Source organism: Hesperophylax consimilis, chromosome 27, assembly GCF_061612785.1.
Source record: "Hesperophylax consimilis isolate HC1 chromosome 27, BYU_Hcon_1.0, whole genome shotgun sequence".
Taxonomy (NCBI): Eukaryota; Metazoa; Arthropoda; class Insecta; order Trichoptera; family Limnephilidae; genus Hesperophylax; species Hesperophylax consimilis.
The window spans coordinates 18,998,155-19,023,799 of NC_142862.1; the positions used below are offsets into that span (position 1 = coordinate 18,998,155).

At 37.6% G+C, this 25,645-nt stretch overlaps 2 protein-coding genes across 2 annotated transcripts in view; one reads left to right on the top strand and one right to left on the bottom strand.

Moving 5' to 3' along the window:
- The window catches only part of LOC149410704 (uncharacterized), a 57,621-nt gene that overhangs the window by 14,379 nt on the left and 17,597 nt on the right, over positions 1-25,645 (top strand). The window lies entirely within an intron of this gene.
- The window catches only part of mei-218 (meiotic 218), a 35,561-nt gene continuing 10,026 nt past the window's right edge, over positions 111-25,645 (bottom strand). The window contains exons 5-11 of the mRNA XM_089648237.1: positions 10,392-10,684; positions 10,204-10,301; positions 6,304-6,461; positions 5,698-5,827; positions 2,095-2,330; positions 880-1,073; positions 111-173 (exon numbers count right to left, since the gene is read on the bottom strand). Of these exons, the coding sequence (XP_089504363.1) occupies positions 111-173; positions 880-1,073; positions 2,095-2,330; positions 5,698-5,827; positions 6,304-6,461; positions 10,204-10,301; positions 10,392-10,684 (1,172 nt within the window). The remainder of the gene's footprint in view (positions 174-879; positions 1,074-2,094; positions 2,331-5,697; positions 5,828-6,303; positions 6,462-10,203; positions 10,302-10,391; positions 10,685-25,645) is intronic.

A 25,645-nucleotide genomic window follows, 5' to 3' on the forward strand; every position in this document is an offset into this window, starting at 1 on the left:
TAAGCGTGCTTTTGAAGTGTCAGGACCCAAAGTCTGGAATGGACTGCCACATGATTTAAGAATGATCACCGGCTCGACAAAATTCAGAGCTATACTTAAAACTCACCTTTTTAGACAGTCATATCCTTAGGTTCATAGTCTTCACCTTCATAATCCGCAACATTGTAAATAACCTAAATGTGTACAAAATGTAAACAACCAAGAATTTGTAACCTTTTTAAGGCGATGCACTACGTCGTGTAATATTTTAAATTGAGCCGCTATCAATAACAACCCTTACGTAGATGGCGATAAGGTTTAAATTCCCGCTTAATACCATCCTCCTGTTTTGATTTATGCAAGAAAAAAATATGGCCAAAAAGTGCCTTTTATTTTATTTTGTGGATGTTCAGGCAAAATATATTAAATTTTTTTTCGATCATTTTTTAAATAACTTAATTTTCCACATTACAAAATAAAATCATAAACGAAAATGGGTTCGTAAGTAGGAGATTTCGAACTTTAAAGCAGTTTTCATAGGCCTTATACATTATTTTGTTCTGGGCTTATAAAAAGACTTATCTAAAAAATACTCGATTATTTCAAAGGCCAAGATGTATTCTACTCGCAGTATTTAATTAAAGCATCTGAAACATTTCTAGGCGACAAATTTTCAAACCAAAAACACATGATTTTGCATTACTACGTGTGGCATCGCCTTAAGGTCATTTCATAAAAATTCTCCAGTCTTAAAGACTTCCTAAATTCTCTATTTTTTTGTACAGAATCCTTGAGGTGATTTGTTACAAAAATGACGCTGTTCAAATTATCCAACTATTACATATTATTATTATGTATCACCAATGGCTAAAAGTGAGTGAATTATTCTCCATTACTTACGTTATCCATAGTGTTCATATCACCGTAGGGTACGTCTGGTAATCCCCTGTCCCCGAACACCTCGCTCAGGCTCTTCTGGTACAGGAAGGCCGATAAGAGAACGTCATCGCACGTTGCTACGGTGCGCATGGAAAGTCGTGCATTCGCCCGAGATATTTTATCCAGCACTTGCAGGGCGCGTTGTGGGACTTCGTCTAAAAGGTTAAATATACTGGCTGTTTAGTTGAGTTGACAAATGTGTTGGGTTCCCACCCAGGCATTGTGGGTTCAATTACTCTGCTATAATGATGGCCAGTAAGTTTGGAAAAAGAATTGTCATTGAGATAGGAACAATTCTTTGTTTCAATAATTCCTTATTTGAAAAAAAAAAATTACATAAAATATATGATGTAATAATTAAGTAGGTTGATTTTAAGTACCTATCTACTTACAAATCTTACGATTTCAGAGGAAATTTTGGTTTTGATTTATTAAATATGAGAAAATTAAAAACATACATTTTTGAAAGCGAGGTTCACTGTTCACAGAACTACTAGTAATTTATTGGCTAGAAGGATGATCTATACCTATTTTACAGAAAACTGATGTCCCCAATTTACTTAAATCCTCTCAACCAGCAACTCAGAACAGTTGCTTTTCTGTTCAAGAATATTCATAATATTTCAAAATATTTCATCAATTTCACAGTATGGGAATGTTGACCTTACTTTGGACACACGCCCACAATGCATTTCTATCAATTTATCTCTTCAATGTCTAAAAAGCTTACAATTTATTTTAATTTAATGTCAAATGACGGCCACAAAAATATTTGCATAAGTAATTATTTTCATTCAATTTAAATTTTTGATTCAGTGTATACAATTAGAATCATATGTATAATGTCAATGAACTGCGTTAAGGTTTACATCATGGTAAATAATGGAAATGTATTCTCAAATTAATACAAAATAATATTATATTACGTTCAAAACTACGTATGGTATCAATAGATAATAGAAACAAGGAAGAAACTATGAACCATTATTGTTATGAAATTCCGTGCAAAACGTGTGTTGCTTACATCGTTCACTTATACGAACAGCGACACCCCACCTTTCTTTCTACCTTCACATCTAATGCATAACATTTATAGGTTCCGCCGATTTGATGGTCTGTGTAGTTTGGTTGTAGTTCTGCGATGCTTGTTTCTATTATCTATGGTATGTATTTTACCCGGTCGATCCTTCCGCAACACCAGAAAGTAGTTGGTCATCAACGCCTCCGCTTCGGGATCCATGGTCACCTTCCACTTGGCAATGTTTCTGATGAGCGACTCCAGATCTTTGTCGTTGGTGTTATTGGTGGTAGATGCAGCCTCATCGTTTTGAACAATACCCGGGTTTACTGCCCGCTCCAACAAATAATCTGAAATGTCTTCATCCTTTGCCGGGAATACGATTCCGAAGAGACTGTTGAGAAAATGTAAAAACTGTCCGAAGGCAGTAGGACCATGGCACGATGTGGGGAGGGGAAGGAGATGGGGCAGAAGCATTATTAGATCTGCATTTTGCCAGTTTGATGCATAATTTTATTTTGTGTTTGTGGGCAATGAGCAGCATTGCTTACATACAGCACGTTACAAACTTGGTATTCAACTTCAGAAAAGAATAATCTAGTGAGATTGAAAAGGGTTCATTTTTAATATAATACATGGTTTTCCAATAAGAGGTGTTATTTTGAATAGCCCGCTATTTCGATAGATGTTACTTTTGAAGCTGTCATTTTTTGACATTTGACAAGTAGAAACTACGCCATTAATAAAAAGGGAACGATACACGCTTCAACAAAGCATTGAAATTATTAAAATTCCCTTGAGTGAATCAAATGCAAATCATCTTGAGTGATGAGGCCCATTTCCGCCTCGGTGGCTTCGTCAACAAGCAAAATTGTCGCATCTGGGGCTCGGAAAACCCAAGAGTTATTGTTAAAGATCCTCTCTATCCTCAACGTGTGACTGTTTGGTGCGGTTTGTGGTCCGGCGGAGTCATTGGACCTTACTTTTTCGAAAATGAGACTGGAGCAACAGTTACGGTGAATGGATTGCGCTATCGAGAGATGATTAATGATTTTTTATGACCGGAATTGGATGGTATTGATCTGGATTTACTTTCAACAAGACGGCGCTACGTGCCACACAAGCAACAAAACCATTGATCTTTTACGATTGAATATCAAAATAACACCTCTTATTGGAAAACCCTGTATAATATGCATGTATTATATATATATAAACATTGCACATACAAAATATGATGTTAAATTTATGTAAAGTAAGTTGTATTTCTGTGCTGAGAGGGACTAAAGTTATTCATTTCTGTTTTATTAGTTTTCTATGTCGTTTTTAATGTTTTGTTCCGAGTTTTTTCATTAACCTGTCCGGTGGTATGACCGTACCCGTACGGTTGCGCCTAAAATTAATTAATTATTGAATTTCTTCGGGAAAACTGATAGTTACTGCCATTTAGGGACAATTTGTCATAACTTGCAAAAGTTTTTAGCGATTTAGGTACATTACCAACGGAGTTATTCACAATTAAAATATTCCGTGACGTCACCGTCTGGTAGTTGGGGGTAAACAACATTTTTATTGCGAGCGACGTCTTTTGTGAAGTGAAATTTGTGGTTTTTGTTTGTTTTTACACTGAATAACCTAATCATCTTGCATTCAAAATTACCTCACGTGTTTGGATGTGAATATTTATTACATATATTGTACCGACAGTGTTTGTTTTCAGTTTGAATACAGTTTTTGACAGTTTGAACAAAATTCAATAGTGAATCTGAGTGCTGTGAACTATTTGAAATATTATTCGTTATACTGTTATTATCATTGACATTTTATTATTTTAGGTTATTAATAATTTGGACAGTGTTTTACTGTGATTTGACCTTGTGATTCGTATTGATAACTTGTTCAATTTAAATATTTTACTTTTATAAAAAATGGTTAACCCTTTGAATGAACAAGACATTGCGAGGATCTTCATGATTTGCCAATACATTCGGATAGCTCATCCGACGAATCTGATACATCTGATGAGGATGAAACTCTCCCTAGTTGTTCAACATCCAAAAAGAGAAAAGTTGATCATCGTAAATGGGATCAGGGTAAGTTTACGCCCATTATTCATGAATTCGATTCAACTAACTGAAATGAAGTCTTTGAATTCGAACAATCTCATGGCGCTGAAATGGAACAATAAAAGGGATGTACTTATGCTTAGTAACATACATACAGATGCAATAATTGTTACTGATAAAATTGACTTCCCCACGGGTGAAAATAAAATAAAAACCAGAGGTAGTTTTAGATTATACCAAGAATATGGGAGCTGTTGACAAAGTGGACCGCATATTGGGCTTCGCAAGCAGTTTCAGGAAGTTTCTAAAATGGTATAAGAAAATTTTCTTCAGATTGATAGACATTGGAACACTAAATGCTTTCTTTTTGCATCGTTTGAAAACGCAAAAGGTTTTATTATTTAACGGATTCCGGGAAAACTTAGTGTCTCAAATGATCGAAAAATATCACACGCCAAGGCCGGTATCATCTAGAGGAAGGAGAGTAGTGGATCAACCAACTCGCCTTTTAGGAAAACATTTTCTCCGTCTTGTACCAGAAACTGCAGCCCAAGGAAAGCGAACTCAACGATAACGCCATGAGTGTAGACATACAGCAGTTCGAGCTCAAAAAAGAAGTGACACGAAATATATGTGCACCGACTGCAATCTTGCATTTTGCGTATATCCATGTTTCGAAGACTACCATATGAAAAAGCAGTATAAGTTAGTGAAGACAATTTTATTCCTAAGATAGTGTACATTATAATTAGATTAGTTTTTTTGTTATCGTAATTATTGACTGCATATACATTGTGTACCTATGTTGAATTTGTATAATGAAAATACAAAAGTATAAGTGTAAATAATAATACGTATATGTAAGTGTGTGAAAAAAGTTGTTCTTCCCCCCTTGATCCCCTTGGCATCATTAAAATTGTGGTAAGTGAATCTGATTTTTATTAAGTAAAAACAAAAATCTGCTGCGATTTCGATGGTTGGCGATTTCTGCAAAATTGTTTTTATTTTTTCCTTCTAAATAGCTTAGTATTTGTTTTTTCGTGCTAGTTTCTAAGGATTTTTTATTATTATTTTATACTCTACGAAGTGGCATTTATTTTTTTCTATATTTTGATTGTTGAAAAAACTCCCTCCAGCGGGACCGTTTTCTTTCCAGAAACTCACCACCGGACAGGTTAATCTCTTTCAGCCAGATTTTTATTCTTGATTTGTAATCATTCAAATTTTTTCTTCACTTCATATCAGGGGGAAGGATTTTGTGGAGTTTTGTTGCAAAATAAATATAATTTCTGTGCCCGAATGTGGTTTTATGACCTGGAATATTTTTTATGTCATTGTGATTTGACCTTGTTTGATAAATACGCGGTATTGTAGAGGATTCAGTTTTTTTGAATAGTTTCAATAATATATTTGTTGCACAGATAGTGAACAAATCGAAGTCTGTTTGTTGTATAGTTTAGAAGAACTAAGCCACAATTGACCGCGAATTCAGTACCAACACGCGAATTAGTTTTTTGATTATTAACTTCTAGAAAATAGATGGACTTGGCTGAGATGGGTTTCCGCTAGTGGTGCTGTTGTATTGTAACTTGTTGGGTGTTTTTGGCTATGGTCATCAATAGCTATAGCATAAATAATATTTGACTATAGGGTCAGCTCGTGCCAGTTTGAGGTACAATAAATTATTAGACTAACTTGTGGAGCGTGTTGAGCAGTATCTTGTCCTTGTTTTTGTAGACACCGTCCCAGTAAGTCCACACGGAGCACTTGAGAGGGGCGGAGTCCCCCGCATCACCCCCTAGTGTTATTCTGCCTGTTGCTACAGCTGCGGAAAATATTCATTAAATATAACAAATAATAGGATTACAACGGACCTGTCTCTGAGCAAGGATATGGCAGATACTCTCAGTATCTCCCTGGTGAAAGACCCCCATTCAGAGAATCGAAACATTGCTTGAAATGGCTTTAGCTTTGTTTGAAGACTAGATCTGAATAGTCAGGTACTTCTTCACCTTTCTCTTCCCCTCTGCACTACCTCCAGCCTCAAAACATATCCTAATTCGGTATGTACAGTCCCACTGTGTGAATACTGCACAAGAGTCCCAACTGCTCGGAAGGATTAAGGCATCACCAATCGGGGTATGTTGTGAGGCTGAAAGAGAAGGAAATAGGAAAGAGGAAGGTCGGCAAGTACCTGGCTATTTAGACCTGGTCACCAAAGATAGCTAAAGTCATTTCAAGCAACGTTTCGATTCTATGGTGGTCTATCATCGAATCTGATTACTATACAATTCCTTTCACCTGAGCGTAAGATTCCACCCCTGCTGGAGTGAGTGTGGAGGGCGAGGTTTCCCATCATGCAGACTCCGCCCCTGGCCAGGATCAGGGCTCCAGCCTCGCTGGACCGGTCCTTGCACACCTGGCCCGACAGGATACACCCTGGGTGTCCATACGTTACCCTACAAACAAAATAATAATTCATATAAATAAGGTCAAATTTCTTTCTTGAACAGATAATCAATTTCATTTACCTGTCCGGCACTAGAAGTCGAATGTAAATTGGCAACAACAATTTTCTTTCAAACCGGTATCGATCACACTTCTTGGAAGTGTCTGTACAGAGATTCCTAATGTCACTTGTATGTTGAAATTCTTATCATTCACCTTCGAAGATGTGAACACCAGAGTAAAGGTTAAAAAAATCAAATACACTGTATTTCAGGATGGTACCTTACTCTAGGGAGTGATTACACATGAAATCTAAGGAAAAATGTTAACTGCTTCCAACTGTCTGGAACCAGTAAGACTATGGCATCCCCAATCGGTGTATGTTGTGAGGCTAAAGGTAGTGGTGAGGGGAAGGAGAAAGGGAGGAAGACAGTGGTACTCAGACAGAGGTGGTGCAAACCCAGATAAAAAAGTTATGAAATGTTTTCTGAAAATTATTAAGGGTTTGTATAAGTGATTCGTCATAGTAACCATTATACTACCCACTACAGTCCGCTACGAGCTCGCTAAATGTTTGTACAACTGTAAACTAATGACTGATTGGCTTTGCACATACCTACCTATGCGAACGGGCTGGTATTGTAAAGCTAGAGCACGATACAAATTTTTAACAACTTTAAAACTTTTTGGAAAGCAGAATTATTGCTCTGTTTGAAAAGCTTCATCGGGATTTCTTCCTATAATATCGTAAATAATCACCTGAAGTTTTGTTGTCCCATCCTGAAACACGGTGTATTATGATATTGAGATTTTCACGGTCAAAAGTATTATCATGCGCGAAACGACATTTGCAGTTGCTTTGTTCCTTTCCCTAAATCGGGCGTCAGTACGCGCTTCGGTTCGCAAATGTATACGCAGCACACTGTAATATTGTAATTTTTTGTGGTAAGAATTAATCTTTAAAGAAGAAGGTAGCGCAACACGGCATAAGAACCCAAAAACAAATCACAATTCACAGTTTGGTGTGCTGCATATACATTTGTGAACCAAAGCGCTAGCCGAAACCACGAAATATAGGAACGAATCAACCGTAAATGGCATTTTGCACCGTTTGCGGTTGCTTTGTTCCTCACAATTTGTAGTTTGGTTCGCGCTCCAGTTTTCAAATGTACATCTTTGACAGCAATCCATCACCGCGTAAATCATATTTGACCACTTTTCAGGAGAGACAAAAACTGTTTTTCTCAAAATATTTAAATCGAAATCGAGGCAAACCATTTTATTTTGCATTTTTTATTGACTTTTTAATTATATATTTAAAAACAGGGTACAGCAAAACAAAGAAACAGCGCAACTTATAGAAAAGGGGTTTAATTTATTTTATTTGGTACATCATGCCGGTTTATGCATTAACCACTCAGAACATTAGAACGTCAAAAGACGTAAATATGATAATAGCGGTCAAGACATTAGAAGGTCTTTTCACGTAAACGCGCGAGATTTTACAAAAATCGATTTATTTCCATCACTAGTATACGGATTGCCATGATTTAAAAAACAGAGTATCGATAATGAATAACGCTACGCGTCTGTATTCAAGAATATCTATGGAACGTAGAAGTGCATTATCTAAGCCGATTGAATCTGTCATCTTGTTCGTTCATAATTTATTGCGTTTCTAAATAATTTATTAAAAATATTTTATTTTGGACGGTTAATATTTTGAGGTGACTAATAGTTTTTAATTATATTTCTTCAATATATAAAGTGTTATTTCTTTATGATACTCAGAAAAAAGTACATTTTTCACGGCTTTGAAATAATGGTAAGCGATTCTTACATATTTTTGACATTTTCATAAAATGTATATTTAGAAACGCAAATATTTACGTATAAATACACAATGCGATAGTGGATTTCATAATCTTTCCAAAACATTTTTTAGAATGAGGCTACGTTTCCCAAAACGTGAGTTATGAAGCTTTTAGCAAAACTCGTAAATAACACAAAAATTATCACGTTTTGACAGTTCTCAAAGGAACACATAGTAAATAAATGTCTTTGTCTGAGAGGTTAAGTCTTGAAATAACACCAGAAGGATGATGGCCTCCAGTAGCAATACATTGATGAAGGCGCGCAGGGAACACCTGCTACAGTTTCGTCATTGAAACTCTATAGGCGGTACAGTATAGGCGGGGTAGCACCGTCCTGTTGAAACCAGATGTCTCCCAGATCTGTTTCCTCCGTTAGTTCTTGGGTTCTTAATTGAACATTTTTCCAACATCGAAACATAACATTAAGCGTTGACAGTCACGGTTCGTCCATTCTCCTCAAAAATATAAGGCCCAATCACCCTGAAATTTGAAATAACACACCACACGGTCACTTTTGGGGAGTGAAGCTGAAGCTTCTTGTGAAGCTGCCTTGAGTTATTTTCAGCCCAGTACCGAAATTTTAGTTTATTCACCTCTCCACAGAGATGGATGTGGGCCATCCATTTAAATTTCATGGATCAAACGCGTAAGTCAATAATGATTAATAATAGCATCCACCAAGTGCACAAAATAATATTTGCAATAGATAATTACTTAATCTCATCTTACATACCTTTAGTAAGACTACCCATGAAAAAAAAAAAATTCAACAAAACCGTTGTAATTAGCAAAATAATTGTTGCCGCAATGATGGTTGACTGAGCGCCTTGAGCGATAACTGAGATAGGCGATGATTTTACCCAAACGGAAGGTAATTGAGATGCGCGGTGATACTATTTTCATTGTAGGACTATTCCCTCACAAGAAAAAATCCTGTATTTATTATTATTATTATTACACGCCCTAATGGGCTTTTACACACTACAAAGTTTAATAGTAGAGTATCACAGTTATTATAGATTCTACAAAATTAAAACAATAAAGGAAACATAATACAACGAAAAAAGAAAAAATATTAAATGTTACAACAAAATCATATAATAAAATAAGATACATTAGTTAATAAGAAGTTATACATTAAATAATAAGAAGTCTCACATAAATAGATATTCAAAATAAAAATATATATATTGCGGAAATTATAGATGTCTTATATACACGGTGTCCGGAAACTCGTAGTACAAGCGGGAAACTGGAGAATCTACACCACATGGGGAACCCAAAAAAACATAAAGTTTTTTGATTTGAGCATTTTCAAAAAAAAAAAAAAACCAAAAAAAAATATTTTTCGGCTATTTTAGGGTTAAAGTTTTTTCTGGTGTTTAGAGTTGAATAACAGATGTTTTAACCCTGCAGAGCAGAAATATTTTATGATTACACCGGGTTAAATGAAGGGTGATTTCAAAATAATGCTTCAAATCCGAGTTTCTTCATTTGTTTTACTTTCAAATAGTTTTAATTAGTTGGGTACTTTGATCTTCAGTAATAATTTATAAGAATTTGATTAAAAAAAAAAAAAAAAAAAAAAATCAACTTCAAACTCGATTTACTCGATAACGAAAGCTCAAATAAAAAAAAAATATACTACAAAATCGACTCCAAATGTGATGTAGATTCACCAGTTTCCCGCTTGTACTACGAGTTTCCGGACACCCTGTATATTAGATTAATCGTATACATGGTTTATTACCGCTGTTGAATGGCATTGCAGGATGACTTACGCAGTGATATTTCATACACGGTGATGGATTACCACCGACAATATGTAGCATTATATATATCAATGCATAGTAATAATGTTTGAATCAGAGTGACAAACCTTCTAGCAAATTGGGACGCCTTTTCGATGATTGCACTTAGCTTTGTAAAATCATGTCCGACAGTTAAAATTTGTAGAGGATATCCTTCCTCTTCTTCCTATAGAAAATAATCAATAATAATTGGTAATATAGTAATGGTTGGTTCCTGGGTTAAATTATTTTATTGGTCAGGTTATGATTTTGTTACTTGTATACTGGCCAAGCTAAGTACCAGCCCCATGCACAGATCCATGAAGGTACCATCCGGTGATACAGATCTAGTTATTTGATGGCTGGCCGCAACCACAGCTGCCCACGGGTGATCGTCCCAAGATAACCGCGCACCAGACATCTGCCTGCCCCTTCTGGGAACGGGGGGATACAGTGGCAGCTTGTGCTGCTCGAGATGCCAAGCCGTGGGCCGGTGAGTTGATGGATAAACGGATAGGTTGTAAGTTATGTCGTAGGCGCAGCCTAGTTCGAGATTTTGCACCATCTCATCTGAAATTGAAAACAGAAAAAATGTTGGTTTTTATATCATTTGTTATGCCGTCACTCAATATCATTTGCGTTTTGCTCATTGCGTCTTTTTTCATGCAAATCCTCGTTTTCATTTCTGTTTCACAGCCTCCTTCATCATTTATAGATGAGCCTAGGTAGAGGCGTGCATTCCATACTCGCATTAAAAATTAAACTTTTTTTTGTTTTTGTTTTGACTGAGGATTGAACCTCCCCCCCCAGGGACTCATTACAAGAAATCAATCTACATTTTCAAAAAATACACGCAAAGTTCTAGCTATGAACCACACCGCCGCGCGCGCCCCGTTGACCGCCCTACTAAAACGTGTCAAAAGCAGAAACTAAGTATGCAAAATAAAGCACGTTTCATATTCAAATCTCTACTGTATTCTACACAAAAAATGTACATACCGTATGCGTAATGCGCATTCAAAGGAAGATTCGTTTGTGTTATTTCGGTACAAATGTAGCATTTAGTGCCATCTGTTCGTACCTCTATTAATTAATCCAAATTTATGATTTTTTTTTTTTGTGTATACAGACTGTGTGTCCATTTACAATACACATGTAACATTAACTACATATAGATGATACAAAACAATGAAAGAAAAAATAATAGAAATAACAAGTTATAAATAATGATTTTTGGCATTGACATGCCTCTTGAATTCTTCAAGGCTACTATTAAAAATATCGATAGTCTTGGAGGCGTTGTTTAACAGCGCCATACCTCGTGTCATGCTATGCCGAGCCAGTACGTCCGTTCTGCCACGTGGGATACATAGCAGATCATGGTGCCGTCCCTGGCTGTAGTTGTTCGGTACAAACTACTTATAGCATTCCAGAAGGTATGGGCTATCTATTACATTATTAAGAATTTTGTACGCCCTTACTGCAAGGGCCCCACTCCTCCTCGAGTGGAGACTTTGGTAGCGCGTTTCGGCAAGCAAATCTTCGTGATGCATGAATCTCGGGTACTCTCCGTGCATTCTCAAATACATGTATCTCAAAAAACTTTTTTTGAATCTGTTCTAATTTTTAAATGTATTTTTGTTGGTATGGGGCCCATACAGCAGAGGCGTATTCAACTTTAGACCTTATAATGCAGTTGTACAAAGTCATCATTGCCTCGGGATTGGAAAATTGTTTGCAGATTCTTATGACAAATCCGAGAAGCTTGTAGCATGATGTCGTTAACTGCAATATATGGTCCGAAAACGTAAGTTTGGGATCAAAGACTACCCCAAGGTACTTGATGGATTTTACTTTTGACAATATATCATTTTTGATGCAATAATCGAATTTGATAAGGTTTATCGAACGTGTATACAATATAGCGACACATTTTTTTGTATAAAAAAATAATTTATTTTCATCAGCCCATGATGAAATTGAATCTAAATCAGTTTGCAATTTGTTTACACATTTAAATTATTATATCAGTTGGCTTTGAATATTATGTTAGATTAATAACTCTGTGCACATCACTGAGCCTAGGTATATATATATATATAGGTCCCACAACATTTATTGCGTCCGTGCGTAAATCCGTCTTTGGGCGTCCAGCACTTCTAGTTCTTTTTTTTAGATTGTTTTTGTGAATATTGCACTATGTTTTACTCACGATAATCGCTAATATCATATTTTTTTAATATTCATAATAATGCAGGTTTTGATGTTTATTACACTCTCATACATTTCTAGCGTCACGTACATACTCACGTCCGGGTGTATATTTTTTGTATATTGAAAGTTCCTTTTAATATAGGTTTCACGTCCGTTCACTCTAATTTAATTGTTACGTCTGCCGTATATTTCTGACTATTCTAATAAAGGTTTCACGTCCATACTGAATAATATATTCTTGCGTCCGAGTGTATATTATTTGTTTGTTACATGGCGTTTTGAAGGTCGATTTAATTTTTACGTCTTCCGTATATACGGCCCTTAAGACTCTTGGATTTGTTTTGAGAGTTTCAAAAGGTAAATTTAGGCCGTTGTTATGCCCCTTATATTATTAAACCCCTTAGGATTACATGACTTATTCTGATATGGGAGATATATTTCACCTTAAAAATAATCAATATAAATATTGTTTATTTTAATTCTTTTATATATCGAGACAAATAGACATCTATAATTTTTGCAATCTTTTCTTTATTTTGAATATCTACTTATGTGAGACTTCTTATCATTTTTACCAATGTATCTTATTTTATTATACGCTTTTGTTGTAACATTTTACTTTTTTTCATTTTATTTTTTTTTCTCTATTGTTTTAATTTTGAAGAATTTATAATAACTGCGATACTCAACTATTAAACTAGAATGTAAACGTCTATTAGGTGTAATAAATAAATTAACAAATAAATAAACAACACAAAATATTTCTTACTTTTCTATTGAAGTTTTCACGTTCATAGTGAATTAATTAATTAATTACAGCATCTGGTGTCGCGAAGCTGCGACTCCACTATATATTTTAAAGGTGGTGTGATATGCCACACGCCCAAAGGACCAGTCCCAAACTACTCCGAATGATAGGTTATGGGACGATATATGCATCCGACAAACCCGATGGACAGTGCAATAATCAAAGGTATAAATCTGGGCTTCTGGAGCACAAGATAAGCCCAGATTGCTGGGACCCCGCCACTGCTGTTGTGCCGGTTCGTGACCGGAGGGGACCCAGCAGCAGCGTTTGGGGCGCATTGGATGCCCTCTCCAGCCGGACTCTCCCAGCCTATCGCCTAGCACCGCAGTGGGTGGGCTGGAACCAAACGCTCATCACTCCTGGACAGCCTGAACCCCATATTCCTACCCACCCCTCACACCTTTCCATTCCAGACCTTCCTTTCACTTCATACCCTTAAAAACAAAAAAAAAAAAAAAAAAAAAAAAAAAAATTAAAATCATGAATATACATAAAAACAAACATAACATCTTTACAGCGGCGAGTAGCAGGCGTCCCCGGTGCGGGCCAAAACTGTTGGTAAATTTTGCCAACATTCGCGGCCTGCACACAAATTTAAATTCCGTCCATCACCATCTTTTGTCCCAACGTCCCAACCTTCTTTTCCTATCCGAAACTCAGATAGCCGAGCCGCCAAACTCCTCCTATCTGGACTGCCCGGGCTTTACCCTCGCAAGCAAATTCCGACTGAAAGGAGGAGTCTGCCTCTATAGTCGAGCTGACGTCAGCTGTGTGCGACTATTGAGTCTGGAAAACTCCAGATTCGACGTAATGTGGGTGCGCGTCAATCTTGCCAGTACGGCAAGATTCTACGCATGTCTATACCGCTCACCGAACCATAGCGAATCAGACACTTCCGAGCTCTTCAAACATTTGAGCGATACTATTGATGATCTCTTGCCCCGCTACCCTTCGGCCGAGTTTGTTGTTCTGGGGGACTTCAACGTTCATAACGAACCATGGTTGAAGTTCTCAGGCCCAACGGACTCGGCTGGCCGACAGGCGGAATCCTTTGCCATTTGCTACGGATTAGAGCAATTGGTTCAGGAGCCTACAAGGGTTCCTGATGTCCAGACTCACCGCTCCAATCTGTTAGACCTATTCTTAACTACTGTGCCACACGGTTATAAGATTGACGTCACAGCGCCTCTGGGATCATCTGACCACTGCCTAGTGACGACATCAATCCCCGTTAGCCTCAGACCAACCAATGAGAGGCTGAGGAGAAAAGTGTGGCACTATAGGTCAGCAGATTGGTTCGGTATGCGGGCCCATTTCAATGCTTTTCCGTGGTCAGCTGTTTGTTTTCGGACTTCGGACCCTTCAAGATGTGCCCAGGAGATTGGTGAAGTCATCAATTCGGCGATGGATGGCTTCATACAATCGACTACTAAAGAAACTGGTGTGGGCTCAAAGCCGTGGTTCAGTCGACAATGCTCCGAAGCAGTTCGACGAAAAAACGCGGCTTACCGAGCCTACAACACATCTCGAACGCCCGAAAGCAGATCAGCATACAACAAATCGGCAAAGGAATGCAAGAGAATCATCAATAGGTCAAAATTCGAACACGACCTGCAGATCAGCAAAAAGCTGGCTGCCTGCCCGCATGGCAGCAGAGCATTCTGGTCGCTTGCGGGCTCAATAGGTCGAAATTTTTGCAAACCCAGTTTGCCACCTCTTACCAGACCTAACGGCTCACTAGCAAACACCGCCACCGAAAAGGCAAACCTTTTAGGGAAAATGTTTGCGGAAAACTCGACCCTCGACGACGGGGGTGCTGTTCCGCCGTCGGTTCCTCACTGCGGCTTCTATATGAAAAAGCTGAGGATCCGGCATCGGGATGTACTCCACGTCATACGGGGGCTCGATGTTAACAAAGCTAGTGGACCTGATGGAATACCTGCCCTGGTATTGCAGAGGTGTGCTGCGGAAATAGTTCCAGTTTTGACAAAGCTCTTCAAAATGTCCCTGAAGTGTGGCACTGTGCCCTCTGGTTGGAAAAAAGCGGTAATTCACCCTATTCCCAAGAAAGGTGACCGCTCCAACCCGGCCAACTACCGCCCCATAGCGATCACATCAGTTCTGTCCAAAGTGATGGAACGTGTGATCAACGACAAACTGCTCACATACCTCGAGAAGAACAAAATTATCAACGACCGTCAATACGGATTCCGGCGGAACCGCTCGTGCGGTGATCTTCTCGCGTATGTGACGCATGTTTGGGGGCGGTGCCTGGAACGTCACGGTGAGACCCAAACGGTCGCACTAGACATATCCAAGGCCTTTGACCGGGTCTGGCACCGAGGACTTGTCAACAAATTGCATTCTTACGGACTTCCCGCATCCCTGTGTACGTGGATTGCTGACTTTTTAAGGGATAGGTCGATTCAGGCGGTTGCTGACGGTTTCACCTCTTCCTCGCACTCCATAAATGCTGGCGTCCCACAGGGATCGGTTCTGTCTCCGACTTTGTTTTTGTTGCACATCAATGACCTTTTGACATGTGCACCGATTCATTGTTACGCGGATGACAGTACAGTTCATGATAGCTTTTTGTTTGACAAGCCCCCAAAGGGCACACAAACTCCAACGGCTCGGAGGGCTTTGAAGCAGAGAATGGACGGTTATCTCGAGAGTATTTCCTCCTGGGGTAAAAATAATCTCGTCGAATTTAATGTTTCAAAGACCCAATCCTGTCTGATTACGTCTAAAAGGGATCCAAATGATAATCTAGTCTCCTTCAACGGAAGCAATCTTCCGAACAGGCCTTCCATTGATATGCTTGGTGTAACTATAAGTGACCAGCTCAGGTACGGGGGCTCCATCGAAGCTAGAGTAAAGTTGGCCTCTCAGAAGCTGGGCGTACTGTACAGGGCCCGCAGATACTTTAATAGTACACAACTGCTCACCCTGTACAAATCGCAAGTGCGCCCTACTGTCGAATTTGGCAGCCATCTCTGGTCTGGAGCCCCAAAATACCTGAAAAAAACCCTTGACTCTGTGCAGAAACGGGCGGTCCGTTTGATAGATTCCCCAATCTTAACAAACGGACTGCAATCTTTAGAGCACAGGCGTCAGGTAGGTATGCTGTCCTTGTTCTATCGGTATTACAATGGAAGATGCTCTGAGGAACTAGCGTCATTGATCCCTTCGGCACCGGTGCGTAGTCGGGATACACGCCAAACGCGCGCCCAACATTTGTACACAGTTGACACTTGTCACATGAGAACGGGTCGCTTCTACGATTCGTTCTTAAGTTCAACAGCTCGGCTGTGGAACGAACTGCCGCCCTCTGTGTTTCCTCCCTCCTACAACATGGGACTCTTCAAGACCCATGTTCACTCCTTCCTCTCCACAAAAAGACCCTCCACACAGCATCCCCAAAGATGACATAGGCCCTGAGGGAAATTATTTTCTTCAGGGCCTCCTGTGTGGAGTAAATATAAAAAAAAAAAAAAAAAAAAAAGATTGGAAAGCAGGAAAGATGGACTCACCCGTTGATGACTATCACACGTCTCCAGGAGTATTAGTTGATTTCACTTCACAAATTATATGTATATTCGCCCTGTCTGATATTAATTATCACTCCGAACTCTGATAAGCAACTGACACCACTTGTCAGATTTCACATGTGTCGCAACAATATTTTTAATATGGTGACATTTTGGGATGGGTAAAAGGGTAGGTAGGACATTTGCAGGATTTGGTATTGACATTACACTTGTCCATTAAGCCTGTGGATGCATACCTAACAATCCCATATATATTGCGCGAACATTCTCCCGGCGTTGAAAGTACCTTCCGAAATTTTAAGTACTTTCAAATAAAGTAAAGAATTAAATGTAAAACGAAGTAAGATGAAATATAAATATTCTTATCAATACGCTATTAATATTACAAAGTTAAAACGAAAATTTATAAAATAATGAAATAAAGAAATAATAATTATTGTGTAGGCAAAGGACACAATTTTACGACTGGTCGTTTAAAGTTCCCGGAAGGGGTCCTTACGCGTGCGACACGAACCACTCCGTCTTTACCAGGGAACACCTCCTCAACAACGCCCACCGGCCAATAAAGTGGAGGCGCATCCTCTTGATTCACCAATACTATGGTACCTACTAGAATGTTATTCGCGGGACTATTCCATTTTTTTCTCATCTGCAGAGAGTGAAGATACTCTATATGCCACTTCTTCCAATAAGATTGAACGAGGTGGTCCAAAAGCTCTTTCCTTTTCAGTAGACTAATGCGTTCATTAGTCAAATCATAAGCAGGTAGATGCTGAATCGGGGTAGACATCAGAAAATGAGCCGGAGTAAGAGCTTCTGGATAATGAGAACTGCTTAATAAACATAATGGCGGTGAATTAAGTACAGCCTCTATTTGTGTCAGAACTGTGAGAAGTTCTTCATAACATAAAAGTTGAGTACCCACAACCCTATACAGATGCGATTTAATGCATTTAATATTTGACTCCCATAATCCTCCAAAGTGAGGAGCGCGGGGTGGAATCGTCTTCCATTCAATTCTCCGATTGTTAAATTCATTGCGAAGAACTTCTTTAGTTGAATTTGCCTCTAAAAAATTATATAAGTCATCCAGACAATTCTTTGCGCCTATGAAATTTGTCGCATTGTCACTGTACATACATGAAACCGGTCCGCGTCTGGATAGAAAACGCTTAAATGCGTTTAAAAAATTGTCCGTGCTTAGATCTGATACCATTTCCATATGTATAGCCTTCGTTGTTAAACAAATAAATAGACATATATATGCCTTTTGACTTTTTACCCCACGACGCCTAGAAAGGGTTATATTTATTGGTCCGGCAAAATCTACACCCGTATGCGTAAATGCCTTTGCTTCCTGAACTCTAGCTGTAGGTAAATCTGCCATTAGCGGTATAATATTAAAAGGTGCAGTTTTAAAACAGAAATTACAAGCATGTACTCTTTTGCGTATTAGATTTCTCCCCGATAAGATCCAATAACGCTGTCTAATTATTGACATAAGGAGATGTGCACCAGTATGACAATTCACACGATGGTGAAAGTCTATAATTATATCGACAATATGATCCTGTCTTGGCAAAAGTACTGGATGTTTGTTTTCAAAAGGTATATTCGCGTTTGTTAATCTACCACCTATACGTAACAAGCCATTATGATCTAGGAACGGGTTTAGTTTTCGGATTGAAGGTGAGCATAATTTATCCCTCTGTATTAATTGTATATCGGCACTAAAATACCTATTCTGTAAAGCTTTTAATACATTCATTTCAGCACGGACGTATATATAGCTTTGATAAGGGGGGGTCCGCAAATTAAAAAAAAATATATAAGGTCATGTTTTCGTGAAAAAATAGTCAGTCTTAATCAATCAGCCTTTATTTTTAAATATTATATATATAAATCATTCAGTCTCTGATATTTGAACTAAAAATAAACATAACATCATTATCGCTCCTTATTTAAATAAAATCGCTTCGTTTATAACATAAAAAAAGAAATAACAAAATAACTTTTTTTATACCTAATTTGTTAAGGTAAACTAAACAAAAATACTCTTTCATCTTAAGAACAAATAATTTGTTTTAAAATTGAAACACCTTTTATTTAATCACATAACCAAATAATTTATTCTAAACTTTGGTCATATTGTAAGGCACTCTTTTTAATGAACTACAATTATAAAATTAAAATCAAAAAGTATCATCCTACCTACAATAACAAAATATTTTTAATGCAAATAATACTTAATGTATGAAAAAAATAAGCGTTTTCTCTCAAGCTAAATGAAGAGCTTTCATCTTAAGAACAAAATAATTTCTTTTAAACTTTGGTCGTATTATTATGACACTCTTTTTAATGAACTACAATATAATTAAAATTAAAAATTACCTACCTACCTACAGTAACACTAACAAAATATTGTAAATTCAAGTTATACATGAAAATAAATGTAGTTTTCTCTCAAACAAAAAAAACTGACACGAGATTCATTGTTTTACAACTACTATTAATTAAAAATTATCATTCCTTATTTCAAATAAACGGTTGTGCTTTTTTAAATAAGTTATAACTTCTTCGTAAATAATATAAAAAAATAAACAGTATCTAGGTATTACCTGTGTGAACATTATTAACGAATAACATAAAATAAAAGGTAGAAAACAAAATTACTTTTTTAGGTGCACTAATTTCTTTAGGTACCTACCTACACTAAACAAAAAATACTCTTTCATTTTAAGAACAAAATAATTTCCTCTAAACTCTGGTCATTTTGTATGGCACTCTTTTTAATGAACTACAATATAATTAAAATTAAAAAGTACCATCCTACCTACAATGACAAAATATTTTTAATGCAATAATACTTATTTGAATATAATGAAAATAAAAAGTGTTTTCGTGGCTCGCAGTTCAGTGCACCGAACATGTCCGACCGCAGGACGAAATCTCCCGAATTCAGTTTCGGTTTCGGCCGTAGTTTCGGCTGGATGGCGGCCGAAACCGAAACTAAGCCGAAACTCGTTTTTTGGCCGAAACTAGGCCGAAACCGAAACCGAAAGTTCGGTCGGACACTACTTTAAAGTAATACATTTAGTCTTTTACGTTTAATTGCTAACTGATTAATAATTTCTTCGGAATCAAGTTGCACCGCCAGATCTCGGTGTACGCTCATTAAAGCCAGACCAGTAAGTCTTTCGTCGCCCATTTTATTTCTTAGGTAAGTTTTTAACCTCTTTAATGTAGAGAAAGATCTTTCAGGGGTTGCAGTGGACACTGGGAGTGTGGCTAAAATAATTAGAAGCTTTTTTATTAAAGGGAAAAACTGATCATCGCAGTTATCGATGGTGTCGATCACAGTTGCAGGTTTTTGTGCTACAGATTTCCAGTGATTGTGCCATATCTCATATTCACTCAGAAATATTGTGCCTTTATTTTCCCCACCCAGAAATGTTTGTGTAATCTTGTTAAGATTTTCTTTTATCCTGGAGTCATTACTGGTTTTTTCAGGTAGCAGCATTTGAATTCCTTCGATCGTCGATTCTTGTGGTTTAAAACGAGCGTCGAGTTCTGTAATAACATGATCAATGAAAGGGTAAAACACATTTCGTCGGTAGTATATTTCGGCAGTTTCTGCTGCAATATTATTGCGCAGGGTTTGCCTTCCAGTTATTCTTGGCATTACTATATCGCTTGAACTCATCTGCTGTGCTTGCTCAAAAAGAATTGCGAACTGACTTTCGTTCCGAACATTTAGTAAAGTCGTTTTTACATTTTTTGTATATTCGCAAATGTTGGTCAAATCGACATTGACTTTCTGCATTGCTTTGTTAAGGTTTGCTGTATATGAAAAAACTTTTCTCAGTATAACTAAAGAAACAATAAACTGGCTGTTATCCATAGCGATTTGAAGATGGTATGCTTGAGTAGCGACGTCGCTACTAGCAGCATCTTGAAGTGCCCCAAGTGTTTCGCATATAACGGGAACCATTTCTGCAAATCTTTCGACAGCCACGTGTTTCTCGGTCCATCGTGTCTCACAAAGAGAGATAAGCGTTGAATGAGATGAATTAATTTGATCCGCAATTTTCTTCAAAAGTCCGTCGCGAAGCGGTGATAGGCGAAAAAAGTTTATTACGCTCTTAATGGTTCCGATACAGTTACGTATTATTGGTATCTCACATGAATGCGCTAAAACTAAGTTGAGAACATGAGATACCTGATTTGATCGTTTCATACTTTTTAAATGCGACACTTCTTTCTGTATTAAAACAACTGACAACTGCGCAACGCGAAGAGACAAAATAGACTAAACTAGATTCTAGCTTGGTATGGTGCGCGCGGCCGAAACGCGGGCGGCGGCGGCGCGCCGCGGCGGGGGCACTGCCCATTCCCCCGCTCCCCGCACTGTGGCGGACTTAAGAAACTATCGTATTCTACAATCGGCGCGGTGCAATGGGGGGGGTCCGGACCCCCAAGACCCCCCCCTTATATACGTCCGTGCATTTCAGCAATGTTTAATTCCGTGGAATTTATAACTGTTGAGCGTGATAACTTTCGCATAAATCGTAAAATATATACCACAATTCTCAGCAGTTTTGGCCATGAGGAAATTTTTAAAGTGAGATTATATATCGGAGAATTTTCCTCTATTGACGTTATCGTAAATGTATGCGATTTTTTCAATTCCAAAGTATTCTCCTCCTCTCGTGAGGGGGAAAATCTTTCGACAGGCCACTCGGATACTGGGTTCGCAGCCCAGGGCGGACCGTGCCACCAAAGAGAATGATCGACCAGCTGAGCAGGCAGTAGTCCTCGTGATAAACAATCACTAGGATTGGTAACGCCATCTATGTGATAAAAATGTTTCGCGGGTAAATTTTCCTGAATTTCACTAACTCGATTAGCTACAAAAGTTTGCCACCGGTGAGGGGACGAGTGAATCCAAGAAAGTGCTATTTTTGAATCTGAAAAAGCAAATATATCGTTTATCGAAACGCGATTTCTATAAGTATCTATAATAGATCTAACGAGTCTAGATAAAATAAGCGCAGCGCATAATTCCAATCGAGCGAGCGACACTGTTTTCAGAGGGGCCACCTTGGATTTAGAACATATCAAATTCATTGTAGTGTTGCCACCCTTATCCGTGACATGAAGATATATTACACAACCGTATGCTTTCATACTCGCATCTGCGAAGGCGATAATATTTATCGTGCAGTCCTCCTTTACTCCCAAATATCGAGGTAAATTTAAATTAGAAAGCATCGGTAATTCTTCCTTGAATTTGACATATCTATTAACAATACTTTGGGGTAGTTCCTCGTCCCATCCTACTTTCTCTAACCACAGCTCTTGTAAAAGTAATTTGGCATATAAAATTACCGGAGCAACCAAACCTAATACATCGAATAAACGAGCTATTGTGGAAAGAATTGATCTTTTACATATAGTTTTTTCCTCCGTCGGACATATCATAAATCGAAAACAATCAGATATTGGATCCCATTTCAATCCTAAAATGCTACATTTATCCGAAAAATCCATTGTCGCGCGGTGCGACTCTGGTAATTGGGCCAGTAAATGAGGAGAATTACTCGACCATTTGACTAATTCAAATCCTCCACACTTGAACATCGCCATTAAATCCGTAGCCAAAGTGATGCCTTCACTTATAGTATTTACAGAATATACAAAATCGTCCATATATAAATCATTAATTGCAACTTCCGCCGCTTTCGGATAACAATTTCTTTCATCGCTCGCTAGCTGCCGTATAGTTCGCATTGCTAGAAATGGTGAACAGTTCAAACCAAACGCGAGTGAATTAAATTGATAAACTCCAATTTGTTCATCTTTGTGAAATCTATAAAGAATTTTTTGATATTTTCGATGGCTTTCCGTTACCATTATACGTAGATACATTTGCTTAACATCTGCGGTTAATGCTACAGCGAATAAGCGAAATTTAATTAAAAGTGTAAATAAATTAGATTGCAAATTTGGACCTGTATACAAAATATCATTAAGTGACAACCCTGAACTGGTCTTTGTACTTGCGTCTAATACAACACGAGTTTTAGTTGTTGATTTATCTTTACGAATTACTGCGTGATGAGGAATGAAATATCCCTCATCAATATTAGATGAAGACGGAACTTCAACCCTCATATATCCCTTTTCCAGATATTCAGAAACTACTTCATTATAACTGCAATGCAATTCTGGCGAAGTATTAAATTTCCGTTCTAAATATTCATATCGACGCTGCGCGACACGGCGCGAATCACCTAAATTATTAGGATCTATCTTAAACGGTAAAGATACAATATACCTTCCCGATTCATCCCGTTGGACTGACTCGAGGTACATTTTCTCACATTCTGCATCTTCAGCACTCATCAACGACTTAATAGGCATGTCTTCCATCGTCCAAAACTTGGATAACGCATTATATAAATCTACATTGGTTATGGGGCCGAACGTCCACGAAACCTCCGGCGTACACGTAGGTATTTCACCCATTACAATATACCCGAATACTGTCTGTATAGCCGGTGGTGCATTCGTATTATGTTTAGATAAAACCTTATTCCCCAGCAGAATATATGGAAATAACTGTGCACCTAATAAGATATCAACATCGGATGGAACGTTCCAGGATTCATCCGCTAAGTTTAAACCCACTAAATGCTCACATGACTTTGTGTCAACATGTTGTGTAGGAAGCTTATCAGTTATTTTATCGACAACTAATAGACTAATTTTATAAGTATCTTCTGAAACGCGGGATTTAATTTTTAACGCAACGTGTCCCAATATTGGTGTCTCTACTGAACCAACACTTTTAACTACTGAATTATTTAAAGGAATTATTTTAAGATTTAATTCATTACAAGTGTTTAAACTGATTAAATTTTGTTGCGAGGCGCAATCAATTAAACACCTTACGGTTACTTGATTATTTTTATTGTCATAAGCAAATAACTGCGCGGTTGACAGTAGTACATTCGTAGCTATATTACCCGCAGAAAAATTATTATAATGTTTATTATTACGCGCTATTAATGTAATGGCTTCGTTTTTCGATTGACTTTCAGTATTCACCGTGCTCTCAAAATGCAGAGCGGTGTGATGTCGTTTTTTACAAATTCTACAATCCGATTTAGATGGACATTTCACAGTTTTATGTTTATCGCTTAAGCAGTTTACACATAAATTATTTAATTTCACAAACTGAAAGCGAGCATTTGGTCTTAATTCGTTAAATTGTTCACATTTAAACAATTCAACATGATCAGAATGATTACATTTCCGACACCTGTTACGATTATTATTACTTGACTTCGGTTCGACCACAGCGAATGAATGCGTAACTTTGTTTTTATTATTAACAACCTTATTATCATTTTGCCCAGTTCGTTCTAGGATTTTAACATGCGACCGAATGTATTCTATTAAATCGGTATATGTAGGTATAGCTTTCTCCCGTATAGACATTTCGAAATTTTGCACCAACTGTATATCTAATTTTTTCAGTGCAACATGTAATATTATAAAATCGGTTAGGTCATCAATACCTAATTCCTTGAGTGCAGCTATGGAAGACGCAAACCGTTCGATAAAATTATTTAACTCATTTGGGTTACTAGGTTCCAATAATTTTAAATTCAAAATATTGTTCAGATAAAAGGTACCTAGCACGCGTTTGTCCTGATATTTCTTTTCGAGAGCTTCCCAAATTAAAAAATAATTTTGTTCGTTCGGAAGTATTCCCGCAAAAACTGATAACGCCTTTCCTTGGAGTTTCCCTATCAGATATTGCATCTTTTGCGACGTATTCAAATTTTGATTTGAGTGAATGTTTAATTTAAAAGCTTCATAAAATATCGACCAATTCTCTTGATTACCATCGAACGATGGCATCTCGATCGGTGGGAGTTTAATTAATGGTGAATTATTTAACTTCTGTCGATCACGTGATGAATCTTGCTTTGCTATAATGCTTTCGCGTATAGAAACTACAAAACAGTACTTATTTTCGAATTTACTCCATAAATCGAAATTCATATTGTAATTTGAATCCTTTTTCAACTGAAGTGTATGAAATTCATCACAAAATGTGTTAAATTGTGCATAATATGTAGCTATATTAACCGTTTGTTTAAGAAAATCCTCCGAACTTCTCGTCTCCCTGTCCGCAATACTTTTCGCTTTCTCGTATAATTCATTAACACGATTATGCATCAAATTAATCTTCGATTCTACTAACTTGATTTTAATATCCTGAGTACTATCGCTAGTCGCCATGATTAATTGTATGTAGGAATTTAAACACAACAATAATTACAAATGCAACCTAGTACATACAAATTAACAAAGTATAAAGAGGAAATAATATTTATTTATAACTTTAAATATGTTAATTTTAAATACCCCGTTGGTAATCCGGCTCGAAAGAACCAAAAATGGTGTCGCGAAGCTGCGACTCCACTATATATTTTAAAGGTGGTGTGATATGCCACACGCCCAAAGGACCAGTCCCAAACTACTCCGAATGATAGGTTATGGGACGATATATGCATCCGACAAACCCGATGGACAGTGCAATAATCAAAGGTATAAATCTGGGCTTCTGGAGCACAAGATAAGCCCAGATTGGAAAGCAGGAAAGATGGACTCACCCGTTGATGACTATCACACGTCTCCAGGAGTATTAGTTGATTTCACTTCACAAATTATATGTATATTCGCCCTGTCTGATATTAATTATCACTCCGAACTCTGATAAGCAACTGACACCACTTGTCAGATTTCACATGTGTCGCAACAATATTTTTAATATGGTGACATTTTGGGATGGGTAAAAGGGTAGGTAGGACATTTGCAGGATTTGGTATTGACATTACACTTGTCCATTAAGCCTGTGGATGCATACCTAACAATCCCATATAT